At 41.6% G+C, this 15620-nt stretch overlaps 1 protein-coding gene across 1 annotated transcript; it reads right to left on the reverse strand.

Moving 5' to 3' along the window:
* Window positions 1-430: 430 nt before the first annotated feature.
* Window positions 431-1066, reverse strand: LOC138893780 (uncharacterized). The gene has a single exon (XM_070178442.1). The coding sequence runs from the start codon at window positions 1064-1066 to the stop codon at window positions 431-433; it is 636 nt and encodes a 211-aa protein (XP_070034543.1).
* Between the last annotated feature and the right edge of the window lie 14554 nt (window positions 1067-15620).

Here is a 15620-nt window from a genome sequence, read left to right on the forward strand (position 1 = left end):
CTTGACCATTTGCGCTCGGATGGTAGGGTGAAGAAGTGATCCTCTTTATTTTCAAATCTTCAAGGAACTTTATGATCTTTGTGCCGATGAATTGCGGCCCATTATTGCATGCTATCTCTTTTGGTATTTCGAACCTGCAGATTATGTTTTCCCACAAGAAATCTACCACTTCGCATTCGTCGATTTTCTAATAAGGACCTGCTTCCACCCACTTAGAAAAATAGTCAATTAAAATAAAAAGAAATCTTACTTTATCGGGAGCCGTCGATAGTGGCCCGATGATGTCCATCCCCCACTTCATGAAAGGCCATGGAGACATAACTGAATGTAGTGGTTCTGTCGGTTGATGTACCAGCGGTGTGTAGCGTTGGCACTTATCGCATTTTTGTATGAAAGCTTTGGTGTCTTATTCCATGCAGGGCCAATAATATCATGCCCTTAAAAGTTTTAGCACTAAAGAATCTGCGCCCGAATGGTTTTTGCATATCCCTTTGTGGACTTCTCGTATAACGTAATTAGCTTCGGATGCTCCCAAATATCGAGCCAGCGAGCCTTGGAAAGATTTTCTGTACAATTGGCTTCCTTTAAAGATATACCGTGCTGCTTTGACATGCAATGCACAGGATGCCTTGGAATCTTCGGGTCGTTTCCCATATTCGAGATAATCGATGATCTCATCCTTCCAGTCCCAGACCAAATTAGTCGTATTTACCTCGTAGTAGTTATCTACATCCAGGACCGAGTGCATCAGTTGTACTACCGTCCCGGACTCTGATCCCTTCATTTCTGTTGATGAACCGAGGCTAGCCAGTGCATCTACTTCTGCATTTTCTTCCCTCGGGATATGAGTAATCGACCACTCCAGAAATCGAGCCAGCAAAGCCTGGATCTTCACCAGGTATTGTTTCATGCACTCCTCTTTGGTTTCAAAGATCCCGTAGACCTGATTTACCACCAGTTGTGAGTCGCACTTGATTTCTATGACCTCGGAATCAAGTCCCCGAGCCAGTTCGAGTCCTGCAATCAAAGCATCGTGATCTGCTTCATTGTTAGTTAAAGGGACCATTCTAAAAGCTTGCCTTAAGGTTTCTCCCAAAGGCGTGGTTAATACTATACCAAGCCCAGACCCTTTTATGTTGGAGGCTCCATCCGTAAATAAGGTCCAAACTACCGATGTCGATTCTAATACCATTACTGCCTCTTTGGTTGCCAGAGGTAGCAATTCTAGACTGAAATCGACCACAACGTCAGCCAAGACTTGTGACTTAATCTCAGTCCTTGGTTTATATTCTATGTCGAATTCACTCATTTTGATGGCCCATTTGGCCAACTTACCTAAGAGTTCAGGTTTGTGAAGGATGTTCTGCAGGAGAAATATGGTCACCACAGCTATCGGTTGACATTGGAAATAGGGCCTCAGCTTCCGAGTGGCAACTACGAGAGCTAAGGCCAGCTTCTCCAAATACGGGTAGCGAGTTTCTGCTCCTGTTAAAATTTTACTAATGTAATAAATGAGAGATTGCGTACCTTCATCCTCACGGACTAAAACTGCACTTACCGCTACTTCTGATACTGCGAGGTAGACCAACAATATTTCACCTTCCTTTGGTTTCGAAAGTAACGGAGGGCTTCACAAGTAACTTTTCAAATCTCTCAAAGCCCGCTGGCAATTGGGGTCCATTCGAAGTTATTTTTCTTTTTGAGCAGTGCAAAGAAACGATGGCATTTCTCTGATGACCAGGAAATGAACCTGCACAAAGCAACCAATCTCCCCGTGAGCCTTTGGACTTCTTTCACGCTTGACAGCTGGTACCTTGATCTTAACGGGTGTTTACCTCAATCCCCCTTTGTGATACAAGAAATCCGAGGAACTTGCTGGAGCTGACCTCGAACGCACACTTCTCGGGGTAAAGCTTCATGTTATGCTTCCTTAGGATGTCAAAAGTTTCTTGCAGATGCTTAAGGTGGTCACCTGCATTTAAAGACTTAACAAGCATATCGTCTATATAAACTTTCATAGTTTTCCCTATTTATTTTTCAAACATCTTGTTTACGAGCCGCTGATAAGTGGCTCCGGCATTCTTCAACCTGAAGGGCACTACATTATAGCAATATGTGCCGAAATTCATTATGAACGAGGTCTTTTCCCGATCCTCCGAGTTCATCTTAATTTGGTTTTACCCGGAATAAGCATCAAAGAAACTCATTAACTCATGCCTGGCTATCGCATCAATCATTTGATCGATGTTTGGCAGTGGGAATGAGTCTTTCGGTCACGCCCTATTCAAGTCCTTATAATCTATACACATACAAAATTTATTGTTCTTCTTAGAAACTACTACTACATTAGCTAGCAGTCTGGATACTTTACCTCTTGAATCGAACCGATATAAAGTAGGCGAGTTACCTTTTCTTTGATGAATTTATTCCTGGCCTTCAAAATAGGGTGTTTCTTTTGTCTTACCGGAGAGATGTTGGGATCCAAACTTAGCTTGTGTACGTCCACCTCCGTTGGTATACCTGTCATGTCCGCATGCGGCAACACGAAACAATCGACATTAAATTTAAGAAATTCAATAAATCCAGACCTGAGCTCGGGGTGCAGTCCTGTCCCCAAGTGGAATTTCCTTCCTAAGAACTTTTCAAACAATTCAACTTGCTCGAGCTCTTCTGCCGTGGATTTTGTTGCATCCGACTCTTTTGGTACCTGAAAATACCTTGGCACCTGATAAGATTCCGATTCTTCTACCCCGGGGCTAACTTCATTCGATTTGGGAGAGGGCGCCGATTCCTGTAGTTTCTATGCCGCGTGCTCGTTCCCATTGCTACTGGAGACCGAAATCGCATACACCTCCCTTGCCGCCGATTGGTCTCCCCTTATATGTTTAATCCCTTCGAACGTTGGAAATTTCAGCAACTGATGATACGTTGATGGTACAGCTCTCATCTCGTGCAACCATGGTCTACCCAGAATAATATTATATCCCATATCACCATCCACCACTTCAAAAAGAGTCCTTTTCATCACTCCTTCAGCGTTTGTGGGCAACAAAATCTCCTATCGGGTTGTCACGCTCGTGAGGTTGAATCTGGTGAGGAGTTTTGAGGCCGGAATGATCCTGATGGTGAGTTTAGCTTGCTCCAATGCTCTCCGTTATATGATATTGGCCGAACTTCCTGGATCCACTAGAACACGTTTAAATTTTAAGTCTAGCACATTTAAAGAAATTATCAATGCGTTGTTGTGCGGTAGCAACAATCCGTCTACGGCCTCTTCTTGAAAGTGATGTCATCTTCAGCAACTTCCTGGAGTCTCTTTCTATGGGTAATTGATACTTTCATCTTTTTTGCTACCGAGAAGGTGACCTCGTTGATCTCATTCCTCCCGACGATCATGTTGATCATCTGGCGGGATCTTCCTATGCTTTTGAGGGTATCACGTTATTCTGGTTGCGACCGTAGCTGTTCTTGGCCTGATTACTTAAGAATTCTCTGAGATGCCCATTCTTCAATAGTGATGCCACTTCTTCTCGAAGATGTCGGCAGTCCCCAGTCCGGTGGTCATTCGTCCCCTGGTATTCACACCACAAGTTGGGATCCCTCTAGCTGGGATTGGATCTCATCGTCTTTGGGAACCGTGCTTCTTTGATGTTTCTCGTAGCTGATACTAACTCTACTACACTGACATTGAAATTCTATTCTGAAAGCCTGGTGTAGGAAGGATCCCGCGTACATGACACTTCTTTGTCCTGCAACGATCTATTGTTCCGACCACGATCAGTCCTTCTATTGGTAGCGAACCTATTTGCTGACCAGAAGCCTCTGCCGTGGCCTACGGTCCGTTCGTAGGGAAAAAGCTGGCCCCTCGAAGACCGTCTGTCCGTGTCGAAATCGTCATTTGATTTTTCTTTATTCTTCTCCCGTCCTTTTGCCGACAACGGGAAGCCAACCTGATCATCTTCTCCTTATCTTTGACTCGTACCGGTTGTGGACATCCACCCAAGTCATTGCTTGGAACTCAAGCAAGCTTTCCTTCAGCTTCCGGAAAGCGTCTGAACTTCTCGGATTCAGACCCTTGGTGAATGCTTCAGCTGCCCATTCATCCGCAACAGCCGGGAGCAACATCCTCTCCTTTTGGAACCGAGTAACGAACTCTCGCAAAAACTCGAATTCTCCTTGTGCAATTCTGAATATGTCGGTATTTCGGGCCTGCACCTTTATGGCCCCGGCATGAGCCTTAATAAAAGAATCCGCGAGCATCTTAAAGGAATGGAATTCTCCAGTGACAGTGAATACCACGTCAAGGTTCCCCTCGTGAGAGTCTCTCCAAATATTTTAAGCAAAACAGATTCAATCTCGTGAGGAACTAAATCTTTTGTAATGACCCGACTTGTCATTTTAAGAATTTACGCCCCGTTCAGTGACTTAAGGTCTTGAGCAGCCTCGCAATATGTATTATGACCCGCGTGTGTGGTCAAGTTTGATTTACGGATGATTCAGAGAGATTTGGGACACTTAGTCCCTGAGATGGAAGCTTAAGTCTTAGAATTTTTACCGTAGTTAGAACTGTGTGAAAACAACTCCGGAATGGAGTTCCGTCGGTTCCGTTGGCTGATTTAGGACTTAGGAGCGTATCCGGACTATAAATCTAAGGTCTGTTGCCAATTTAGGATTGAAATAACGAAAGTCGAATTTTTGGAGAATTGGACCGGAAGTGGACTTTTTGATATCGGGGTCAGAATGCGATCCCGAGAGTTGGAACAGCTCCAGTATATTATTTGGGACTTGCCTGCAAAATTTGACGTCATTCCGGGTTGGTTTGATAGGTTTCGGCACGAGTTTTAGAAGTTGAAAGTTTTGGAAGTTCATAAGTTCGATTCGTGGTGCGATTTGTATTTTCGGCATTATTTTGATGTGATTTGAGACCTCGAGTGAGTCCGTGTTAGGTCGTGGAACTTGTTGGTATGTTTAGACGGGGTCCCGGGGGCCTCGGGTATGTTTTGGATGGGCTACAGACCATTTCCTTCTATTTTTGAACTGTTGTTTCTGTTTTCTGGTGTTCTTCTTCGCGTTCGCGAAGATCACCTCACGTTCGTGAAGTGTTAGTGCTGACCACCTTATACTTCTTCTTCACGTTCGCGTTCAGCCCATCGCGTTCACGAAGGTTTGTCTTTTCCTTCACCGTGTTCGCTATTAGACACTCGCGTTCGCGAAGCTCTTCATGGGAGCATCATGTTTCTTCTTCACGTTCGCGAAGGTTTCCTGTTCTTATTCTTCGCGTTCGCGGCCCTCTGCTCGCGTTTGCGTAAGTCAGTCGTGGGCCATTAGATTTTTCCTCTCCGCGTTCGCGAACAACCCATCGCGTTCGCGAAGCACAACTGGACAGTTCAATTTTCTTCTTCGCGAACGCGATCCTTTCTCCGCGTTCGCGATGCACAATCACCTCGGCAGAATATAAGATTTCCAAATCGAGGGTTAGGCCATTTTTATCACATTTTGACTTGTAGAGCTCGGTTTTGAGCGATTCCTTGTGGATTTTTCAAGAAAATCGATTGGGTAAGTGTTCTTCACCTAGAATCTATTTATTTCCATGATTCTATCTTTATATTTATCATTTAAATTGTGTTTTGAGTTGAGAAAAATGGTGGTTTTTGAAGAAAATTTTTAAAATGAAAAATCACGATTTGAGGGACGAAATGGTATCGTAATTTGATAAAATTGATATGGTTGAACTCGTATCGGAATGAGTGTTCGGATTTTATGAAAATTTTGTCGGGTTCCGAGAGGCGGGGCTCCGCGTTGAGTTTTGTTGACTTTTTGGAATAAAATTTTAAGTCGACGTATTATTATCCGAAATTATTTTTGATGAATTTTAATGAAGTTATACAATTAATCTGGATAGATTTGAATGGCCCGAAGGTCAATTCAAGCAAGAAGGCGATTTTGGAATATCGGCATAACTTCAAAGAGGTAAGTGTCTTGCTTAACCTAGAGTGGGGGAGTTTCCCCTTTGGCATTGAGTCTTATGTGCAATTTGTGTAATTGACAACCATGTACACGAGGTGACGAGTACGTACTTGGTTTATATATGCAAATTTTATTGAGTTAAAGTCTTGAGCATATTGTGTAGTAAATTGGATAATTGTTGGCATATATTTAATCATCTACTTGTCGTGCCTAAATCCTTGTTGTTGACTCTGTTGTTATATGATAATTTGATGTGATTATTATTTGATTATTTATGAAATTTCGTGAATTTGCTGGTTTGATAATTATTAGAATTTAATTTTATTTTGGATTTTCCCCCCGTAAACAATTAATTAAATGAGCTTAAGAAGAGGTGTTTATATAATTATTGAAAATTTGATTTTTATGAAGACTTTGCTTTATGTTGAGTAATTTCTATCTCTATTGATTGTTTTTGGGTGTTGTTCGTATTGTTTGGAGCTTTTGACTATTTGTTGTGAAATTATTTGACGTGGTTGTAGCTTTGAAATTTGATTGTGGCCATTGGGCAAATTGTGATATGAATTGATTTTTGTTATATTGCTGTGATAATTTCCCGTGTAAATTTTTATGTTGTGTGAGTTATTATTTTGGGGAGATAAGGGTGGCATTTCACCGTTGATATTATATGGGTATAAGGGTGGCATTTCACTATTATTGTGTTTGTTGGAATATTGTCTGGGCGGAGCGATAAGGGTGGCTATAGGAGCGATAAGGGTGGCAATATGAGCGATAAGGGTGGCTATTGATATTGTGTGGACGGAGCGATAAAGGTGGCTACAGGAGTGATAAGGGTGGCAATAGGAGCGATAAGGATGGCTATTGTCAGGGATGGTATGTGATGATGTGGGGTTGTGGTGTTGATAATTTTTATGTGATATTGTAATTTTTTTGTATTTAGTTTTATACCTTGTGCAATTTGTCTTGTTATTGGTAAATTGATAATAATCTGATTTATGTTGAAATTGAGAGCCTATGGCTATGGCCAGGCGGATTATAAAATGAAATGTGAACACGAGGTGCCGTGAGTAAATAATGAGGATATATGGCACGTGAGTTGTCTGTGCAGTTGAGATATGAAATGTGGGCACGAGGTGCTGTGATGAAATGATAATGATATTTGGCATGTGAGTTGTTCGTGCAGTTGTAATATAAAATGAGGGCACGAGGTGCCGGAAAAATATGATGATTTATTTATGAGAACGAGATGCCGTGAAAACATAAAAAATGGGCTGAGACCCGTGTTTACGAAAAATATGAAAATGGGTTGAGACCCGTATTTTTATGATTTTGAAATAAGGTGTCACATGGTAACTTTTAATTGAAAGAATTATATTCAAAATATTTATTTGAAAGGATTTTTATTCAAAAAGAATTATACGAAAGAATTGTATTTGATAGATACATATTTAAGGAAATTATATTTGAAGATATTTATTGAACGAATTTTATATTCGAAAGATGTTTATTTGAGGAAATTATATTTGAAAAGGAGTTTTATTTGTAAGAATCATGTGTGAAAGATATGTAATTGAATAACTTGAATTAACTGGATATAAATGTATTTATCAATTGTTGAGCAATATTAATGGTGATTTTATTGTCTTACTGTGCACATCAAATTACGACCGTGACGTACTCATACTACACTTCTGCATATTTTTGTGCAGAGCCAGGTATTGAAGATAACGGACTTGAGCAGAGCTAAAGCAGGATCGTAAGGATTCTAGGTAGAGCTGCTTGGTCGTCGCAGTCCCTTGGAGACTAAAACTGCACTTACCGCTACTTCTGATTCTGCGAGGTAGACCAACAATATTTCACCTTCCTTTGGTTTCGAAAGTAACGGAGGCCTTGACAAGTACCTTTTCAAATCTCTCAAAGCCCGCTGGCACTTGGGGTCCATTCGAAGTTGTTTTTCTTCTTGAGCAGTGCGAAGAAACGATGGCATTTCTCTGATGACCAGGCAATGAACCTGCACAAAGCAACCAATTTCCCCGTGAGCCTTTGGACTTCTTTCACGCTTGACAGCTGGTACCTTGATCTTATCGGGTGTTTACCTTAATCCCCCTTTGTGATACTAGAAATCCTAGGAACTTGCCGGAGCTGACCTCGAACGCACACTTCTCGGGGTAAAGCTTCATGTTATGCTTCCTTAGGATGTCAAAAGTTTCTTGCAGATGCTTAAGGTGGTCACTTGCATTTAAAGACTTAACAAGCATATCGTCTATATAAACTTTCATAGTTTTTCCTATTTATTTTTCAAACATCTTGTTTACGAGCCGCTGATAAGTGGCTCCGGCATTCTTCAACCTGAAGGGAACTACATTATAGCAATATGTGCCGAAATTCATTATGAACGAGGTCTTTTCCCGATCCTCCGAGTTCATTTTAATTTGGTTGTACCCGGAATAAGCATAAAAGAAACTCATTAACTCGTGCCCGGCCGTCGCATCAATCATTTGATCGATGTTTGGCAGTGGGAATGAGTCTTTCGGGCACACCCTATTCAAGTCCTTATAATCTATACACATACGAAATTTATTGTTCTTCTTAGAAACTACTACTACATTAGCTAGCCAGTCTGGATATTTACCTCTCGAATCGAACCGATATAAAGTAGGCGAGTTACCTCTTCTTTGATGAATTTATTCCTGGACTCCGCAATAGGGTGCTTCTTTTGTCTTACCAGAGAGATGTTGGGATCCAAACTTAGCTTGTGTACGTCCATCTCCGTTGGTATACCTGTCATGTCCGCATGCGGCCACGCAAAACAATCGGCATTAAATTTAAAAAATTCAATAAAGCCAAACCTGAGCTCAAGGTGCAGTCCTGTCCCCAAGTGGAATTTCCTTCCTAAGAACTTTTCAAACAATGCAACTTGCTCGAGCTCTTCTGCCGTGGATTTTGTTGCATCCGACTCTTTTGGTACCTAAAAATACCTTGGCACCTAATAAAATTCCGATTCTTCTATCCCGGGGCTAATTTCATTCGATTCGGGAGCGGGCGCCGGTTCCTGTAGTTACTATGCCGCATGCTCGTTCCCTTTGCTACTGGAGACCGAAATCGCATACACCTCCCTTGCCGCCGATTGGTCTCCCCTTATATGTTTAATCCCTTCGGACGTTGGAAATTTCAGCAGCTGATGATACGTTGATGGTACAGCTTTCATCTCGTGCAACCATGGTCTACCCAGAATAATATTATATCCCATATCACCATCCACCATTTCAAAAAGAGTCCTTTTCATCACTCCTTCAGCGTTTATGGGCAACAAAATCTCCTATCGGGTTGTCACGCTCGCGAGGTTGAATCCGATGAGGAGTTTTGAGGCCGGAATGATCCTCATGGTGAGTTTAGCTTGCTCCAATGCTCTCCGTTGTATGATATTGGCCGAACTTCCTGGATCCACTAGAACACGTTTAAATTTTAAGTCTAGCACATTTAAAGAAATTACCAATGCGTCGTTGTGCGGTAGCAACAATCCGTCTACGGCCTCTTCTTGAAAGTGATATCGTCTTCAGCAACTTCCTGGAGTCTCTTGCTATGGGTAATTGATACTTTCGTCTTTTTTGCTGCCGAGAAGGTGACCCCGTTGATCCCATTCCCCCCGACGATCATGTTGATCGTCTGGCAGGATCTTCCTGTACTTTTGAGGGTATCACATTATTCTGGTTGCGACCGTAGCTGTTCTTGGCCTGATTACTTAAGAATTCTCTGAGATGCCCATTCTTCAATAGTGTCGCCACTTCTTCTCGGAGATGTCGGCAGTCCCCAGTCCGGTGGTCATTCGTCCCCTGGTATTCACACCACAAGTTGGAATTCCTCTAGCTGGGATTAGATCTCATCGGCTTTGGGAACCGTGCTTCTTTGATGTTTCTCGTAGCTGATACCAACTCTACTACACTGACATTGAAATTCTATTCTGAAAGCCTGGTGTAGGAAGGATCCCGCGTACATGACGCTTCTTTGTCCTGCAACGATCTATTGTTCCGACCACGATCAGTCCTTCCATTGGTAGCAAACCTGTTTGCTGACCAGAAGCCTCTGTCGTGGCCTATGGTCCATTCGTAGGGAAAAAACTGGCTCCTCGAAGACTGTCTGTCCGTGTCAAAATCCTCATTTGATTTTTCTTTATTCTTCTCCCGTCCTTTTTCCGACAACGGGAAGCCAACCTGATCATCTTCTCCTTATCTTTGACTCGTACCGGTTGTGGACATTCGCCCAAGTCATTGCTTGGAACTCAAGCAAGCTTTCCTTCAGCTTCCGGAAAGCGTCTGAACTTCTCGGATTCAGACCCTTGGTGAATGCTTCAGCTGCCCATTCATCCACAACAGCCGGGAGCAACATCCTCTCCTTTTGGAATCGAGTAACGAACTCTCGCAGAAACTCGGATTCTCCTTCTCCAATTCTGAATATGTCGGTATTTCGGGCCTGCACCTTTATGGCCCTGATATGAGCCTTAATAAAAGAATCCGCGAGCATCTCAAAGGAATGGAATTCTCCAGTGACAGTGAATACCACGTCAAGGTTCCCCTCGTGAGAGTCTCTCCAAATATTTTCAGCAAAACAGATTCAATCTCGTGAGGAGCTAAATCTTTTGTAATGACCCGACTTGTCATTTTAAGAATTTACGCCCCGTTCAGTGACTTAAGGTCTTGAGCAGCCTCGCAATATGTATTATGACCCGCGTGTGTGGTCTAGTTTGATTTACGGATGATTCAGAGAGATTTGGGACACTTAGTCCCTGAGATGGAAGCTTAAGTCTTAGGATTTTTACCGTAGTTGGAACTGTGTGAAAATGACTCCGGAATGGAGTTCCGTCAGTTCCGTTGGGTGATTTAGGACTTAGGAGTGTGTTCGGACTATAAATCTGAGGTCTGTAGCCAATTTAGACTTGAAATGACGAAAGTCGAATTTTTGGAGAATTGGACCAGAAGTGGAATTTTTGATATCGGGGTCGGAATGTGATCCCGAGAGTTGGAACAGCTCCGGTATGTTATTTGGGACTTGCTGCAAAATTTGACGTCATTCCGGGTTGGTTTGATAGGTTTCGGCACGAGTTTTAGAAGTTGGAAGTTTTGAAAATTCATAAGTTCGATTCGTGGTGCGATTTGTATTTTCGGCTTTATTTTTAATATGATTTGAGATCTCGAGCGTGTCCGTGTTAGGTCGTGGAACTTGTTGGTATGTTTAGACGGGGTCCTGGGGGCCTCGGGTGTATTTTGGATGGGCTACATACCATTTCCTTCTATTTTTGAACTGCTGTTTCTATTTTCTGGTGTTCTTCTTCGCGTTCGCGAAGATCACCTCGCGTTCGTGAAGTGTTAGTGCTGACCACCTTATACTTCTTCTTCGCATTCGCATTCGCGTTCAGCCCATCGCGTTCACGAAGGTTTGTCTTTTCCTTCACCGTGTTCGCTATTAGACACTCGCATTCGCGAAGCTCTTCATGGCAGCATCATGTTTCTTCTTTGCGTTCGCGAAGAGCATTTCGCATTCGCGAAGGTTTCCTATTCTTATTCTTCGCGTTCGCGGCCCTCTGCTCGCGTTCGCGTAAGTCAGTCGTGGGCCATTAGATTTTTCCTCTCCGTGTTTGCGAACAACCCATCGCGTTCGCGAAGCACAACTGGACAGTTCAATTTTCTTCTTTGCGAACGCGATCGTTTCTCCGCGTTCGCGATGCACAATCACCTGGGCAGAATATAAGATTTACAAATCGAGGGTTAGGCCATTTTTATCATATTTTGACTTGTAGAGCTCGGTTTTGAGCGATTCCTTGTGGATTTTTCAAGCAAATCGATTGGGTAAGTATTCTTCACCTAGAATCTATTTATTTCCATGATTCTATCTTTATTGTTATCATTTAAATTGTGTTTTGAGTTGAGGAAAATGGTGGTTTTTGAAGAAAATTTTTAAAATGAAAAATCACGATTTGAGGGACGAAATGGCATCGTAATTTGATAAAATTGATATGGTTGAACTCGTATTGGAATGGGTGTTCGAATTTCATGAAAATTTTGTCGGGTTCCGAGAGGCGGGGCCCCGCGTTGACTTTTGTTGACTTTTTGGAATAAAATTTTAAGTCGACGTATTATTATCCGGAATTATTTTTGATGAATTTTAATGAAGTTATACAATTAATTTGGATAGATTTGAACAGCCCGAAGGTCAATTCAAGCAAGAAGGCAATTTTGGAATATCGACATAACTTCAAAGAGGTAAGTGTCTTGCTTAACCTAGAGTGGGGGAGTTTCACCTTAGGCATTGAGTCTTATATGCAATTTGTGTAATTGAAAACCATGTACACAAGGTGACGAGTACGTACTTGGTTTATATGTGCAAATTTTATTGAGTTAAAGTCTTGAGCATATTGTGTAGTAAATTGGATAATTATTGGCATATATTTAATCATCTACTTGTCGTGCCTAAATCCTTATTGTTGACTCTGTTGTTATATGATAATTTGATGTGATTATTATTTGATTATTTATGAAATTTCGTGAATTTGCTGGTTTGATAATTATTGGAATTTAATTTCATTTTGGATTTCCCCCCTGCAAACAATTAATTAAATGAGCTTAAGAAGAGGTGTTTATATAATTATTAAAAATTTGATTTTTATGAAGACTTTGCTTTATGTTGAGTAATTTCTATCTCTATTGATTATTTTTGGGTAGTGTACGCATTGTTTGGAGCTTTTGACTATTTGTTGTGAAATTAATTGACGTGGTTGTAGCTTTGAAATTTAGTTGTGGCCATTGGGCAAATTGTGATATGAATTGATTTTTGTTATATTGCTGTGATAATTTCCCGTGTAAATTTTTATGTTGTGTGAGTTGTTATTTTGGGGAGATAAGGGTGACATTTCACCGTTGATATTATGTGGGTATAAGGGTGGCATTTCACTGTTGTTGTATTTGTTAGAATATTATCTGGGCGGAGCGATAAGAGTGGCTATAGGAGCGATAAGGGTGGCAATATGAGCGATAAGGGTGGCTATTGATATTGTATGGGCAGAGCGATATGGGTGGCTATAGGAGTGATAAGGGTGGCAATAGGAGCGATAATGATGGCTATTGTCAGGGATGATATGTGATGATGTGGGTTTGTGGTATTGATAATTTTCATGTGATGTTGTAATTTTCTTGTGTTTAGTTTTATACCTTGTGCAATTTATCTTGTTATTGGTAAATTGATAATAATCTGATTTATGTTGAAATTGAGAGCCTGTGGCTATGGCCAGGCGGATTATAAAATAAAATGTGGGCACGAGGTGCCGTTAGTAAATAATGAGGATATATGGCACGTGAGTTGTCCGTGCAGTTGAGATATGAAATGTGGGCACGAGGTGCTGTGATGAAATGATAATGATATTTGGCACGTGAGTTGTTCGTGCAGTTGTGATATAAAATGAGGGCATGAGGTGCCGGGAAAATATGATGATTTATTTATGGGAACGAGATGCCGTGAAAACATAAAAAATGGGCTGAGACCCGTGTTTACGAAAAATATAAAAATAGGTTGAGACCCGTATTTTTATGATTTTGAAATAAGGTGTCACATGGTGACTTTTAATTGAAAGAATTATATTCAAAATATTTATTTGAAAGGATTTTTATTCAAAAAGAATTATATGAAAGAATTGTATTTGAAAGATACATATTTAAGAAAATTATATTTGAAGATATTTATTGAACGAATTTTATATTCGAAAGATGTTTTTTTGAGGAAATTATATTTGAAAAGGGTTTTATTTGTAAGAATCATGTGTGAAAGATATGTAATTGAATAACTTGAATTAACTGGGTGTAAATGTATTTATCAATTGTTGAGCAATATTAATGGTAATTTTATTGTCTTACTGTGCACATCAAATTACGACCGTGGCGTACTCATACTACACTTCTGCACATTTTTGTGCAGAGCCAGGTATTGAAGATAACGGACTTGAGCAGAGCTAAAGCGGGATCGTAAGGATTCTAGGTAGAGATGCTTGGTCGTCGCAGTCCCTTGGAGTCTTTTCATTTCATTGTACTGTTAACTTGTAATCAAATAGTATTGTACATTCGGTCCTCGTGATCATTATATATATTCAGTTAGAGTTCATGACTCAGTACTACCAGTCTTGGGAGGTTGTATATTCATATTTGTTCCGCTGTCAGTTTTGATTATTTATTTAATTCAAAAAAAAAATGGCTTCAAAAGGTAATTGAAATCGGCTTACCTAGTTTTAGAGACTAGGTGCCATCACGACGCCTGTGGTGGGATTTTGGGTCGTGACGAGTTGTTATCAAAGCTCTAGGTTCATAGGTTCTACGAGTCACGAACGAGTCTAGTAGAGTCTTGCGGATCGGTACGGAGACGTCTGTACTTATCTTCGAGAGGCTACAGAACTGTTAGAAAATTTTCATTTCTTTCATTCCTATCGTGTGGAATTTGTTGAATTTGGAATTTGAACCTTTGTATCTCCATTCTCTCACAGATGGTGAGGACACATGCTACTGGGTTAGCTGAGCAGGCATCCGCACATACTGCTAGGGCTGCAAGAGACCGGGGCCGAGGTAGAGGTCGAGGTCAAGGAAGGGCACGTGCTGCGACTAGAGCACCTGTCAGAACAATAGTTGAGGAGCCGCCAGTAGCTCCAGTTGGGGGACGGGTACCAGAAGCACAAGTTGTTACCCCCGGACTTCAAGAGACTTTAGCACAGTTCTTGAGTATGTTTGGTACATTAACTCAGGCGGGATTGATCTCTGTTACACCAAATATTCCGCAGATTGGGAGAGTAGCTCAGACTCCTATCACAACTCCAGAGCAGCAGGTTCATGTTGGTCAGGTTCCGGGTGTAGTACCTGTACAACCTGTTATTATGATTCGGCCTGAGGTCAGGCCCGAGGCATCGGAAGAAGAATAAAAGAGACTTGAAAGGTTTAAGAAATATGATCCACCAACTTTCAGTGGCGCAGCGTATCGGTGATGGCAAATCTATGAAGAAGGTAGACCAGCCGATGCAACACCACCAACTTGGACTCAATTTTTGGAAATGTTCTTGAAAGAGTTTGTTCCCTAGACTCTCCGAGATGCGTGGCGCATGGAGTTTGAACGGTTGCATCAGGGCACTATGACAGTGTCAGAATATGCTATCAGGTTCAGTGAGTTAGCCCGTCATGCACCTATCTTAGTTCCTACAATCAGAGAATGGGTCCCCAGATTTATTGAGGGGCTCGATTATGATATTAAAATATGCATGGCTAGAGACTTGCAAACTGATGCTCCATTTCAACAAGTAGTGGAGATTGCAAGGAAGATTGAGGGTGTTTTAGGCGAGAAAAGGGAGTCTAAGGAGGCCAAAAGGTCTCGAAGATCTGGAGGATTCAGTGGGTTTTACTCTTCAGCTAGAACCCATTATAGCGGAGGCTCGAGCAGTCGGTCAACTCAGTCCGCACATCAGATTACTCGGAGTGCTCCAATTTATAGTGCACCACCGACACGAGATTCTTACAGTGGTTATTCCAGTTATCTGGCATAGACTCAGTACGAGCAACCGCGACCTCAGAAGGGTTGTTATGAGTGTGGTGATACTAGGCATATCATGAGAGATTATCCCAGACTTGGGA

The sequence above is a fragment of the Nicotiana tomentosiformis genome, chromosome 6, assembly GCF_000390325.3.
Source record: "Nicotiana tomentosiformis chromosome 6, ASM39032v3, whole genome shotgun sequence".
Classification (NCBI taxonomy): domain Eukaryota; kingdom Viridiplantae; phylum Streptophyta; class Magnoliopsida; order Solanales; family Solanaceae; genus Nicotiana; species Nicotiana tomentosiformis.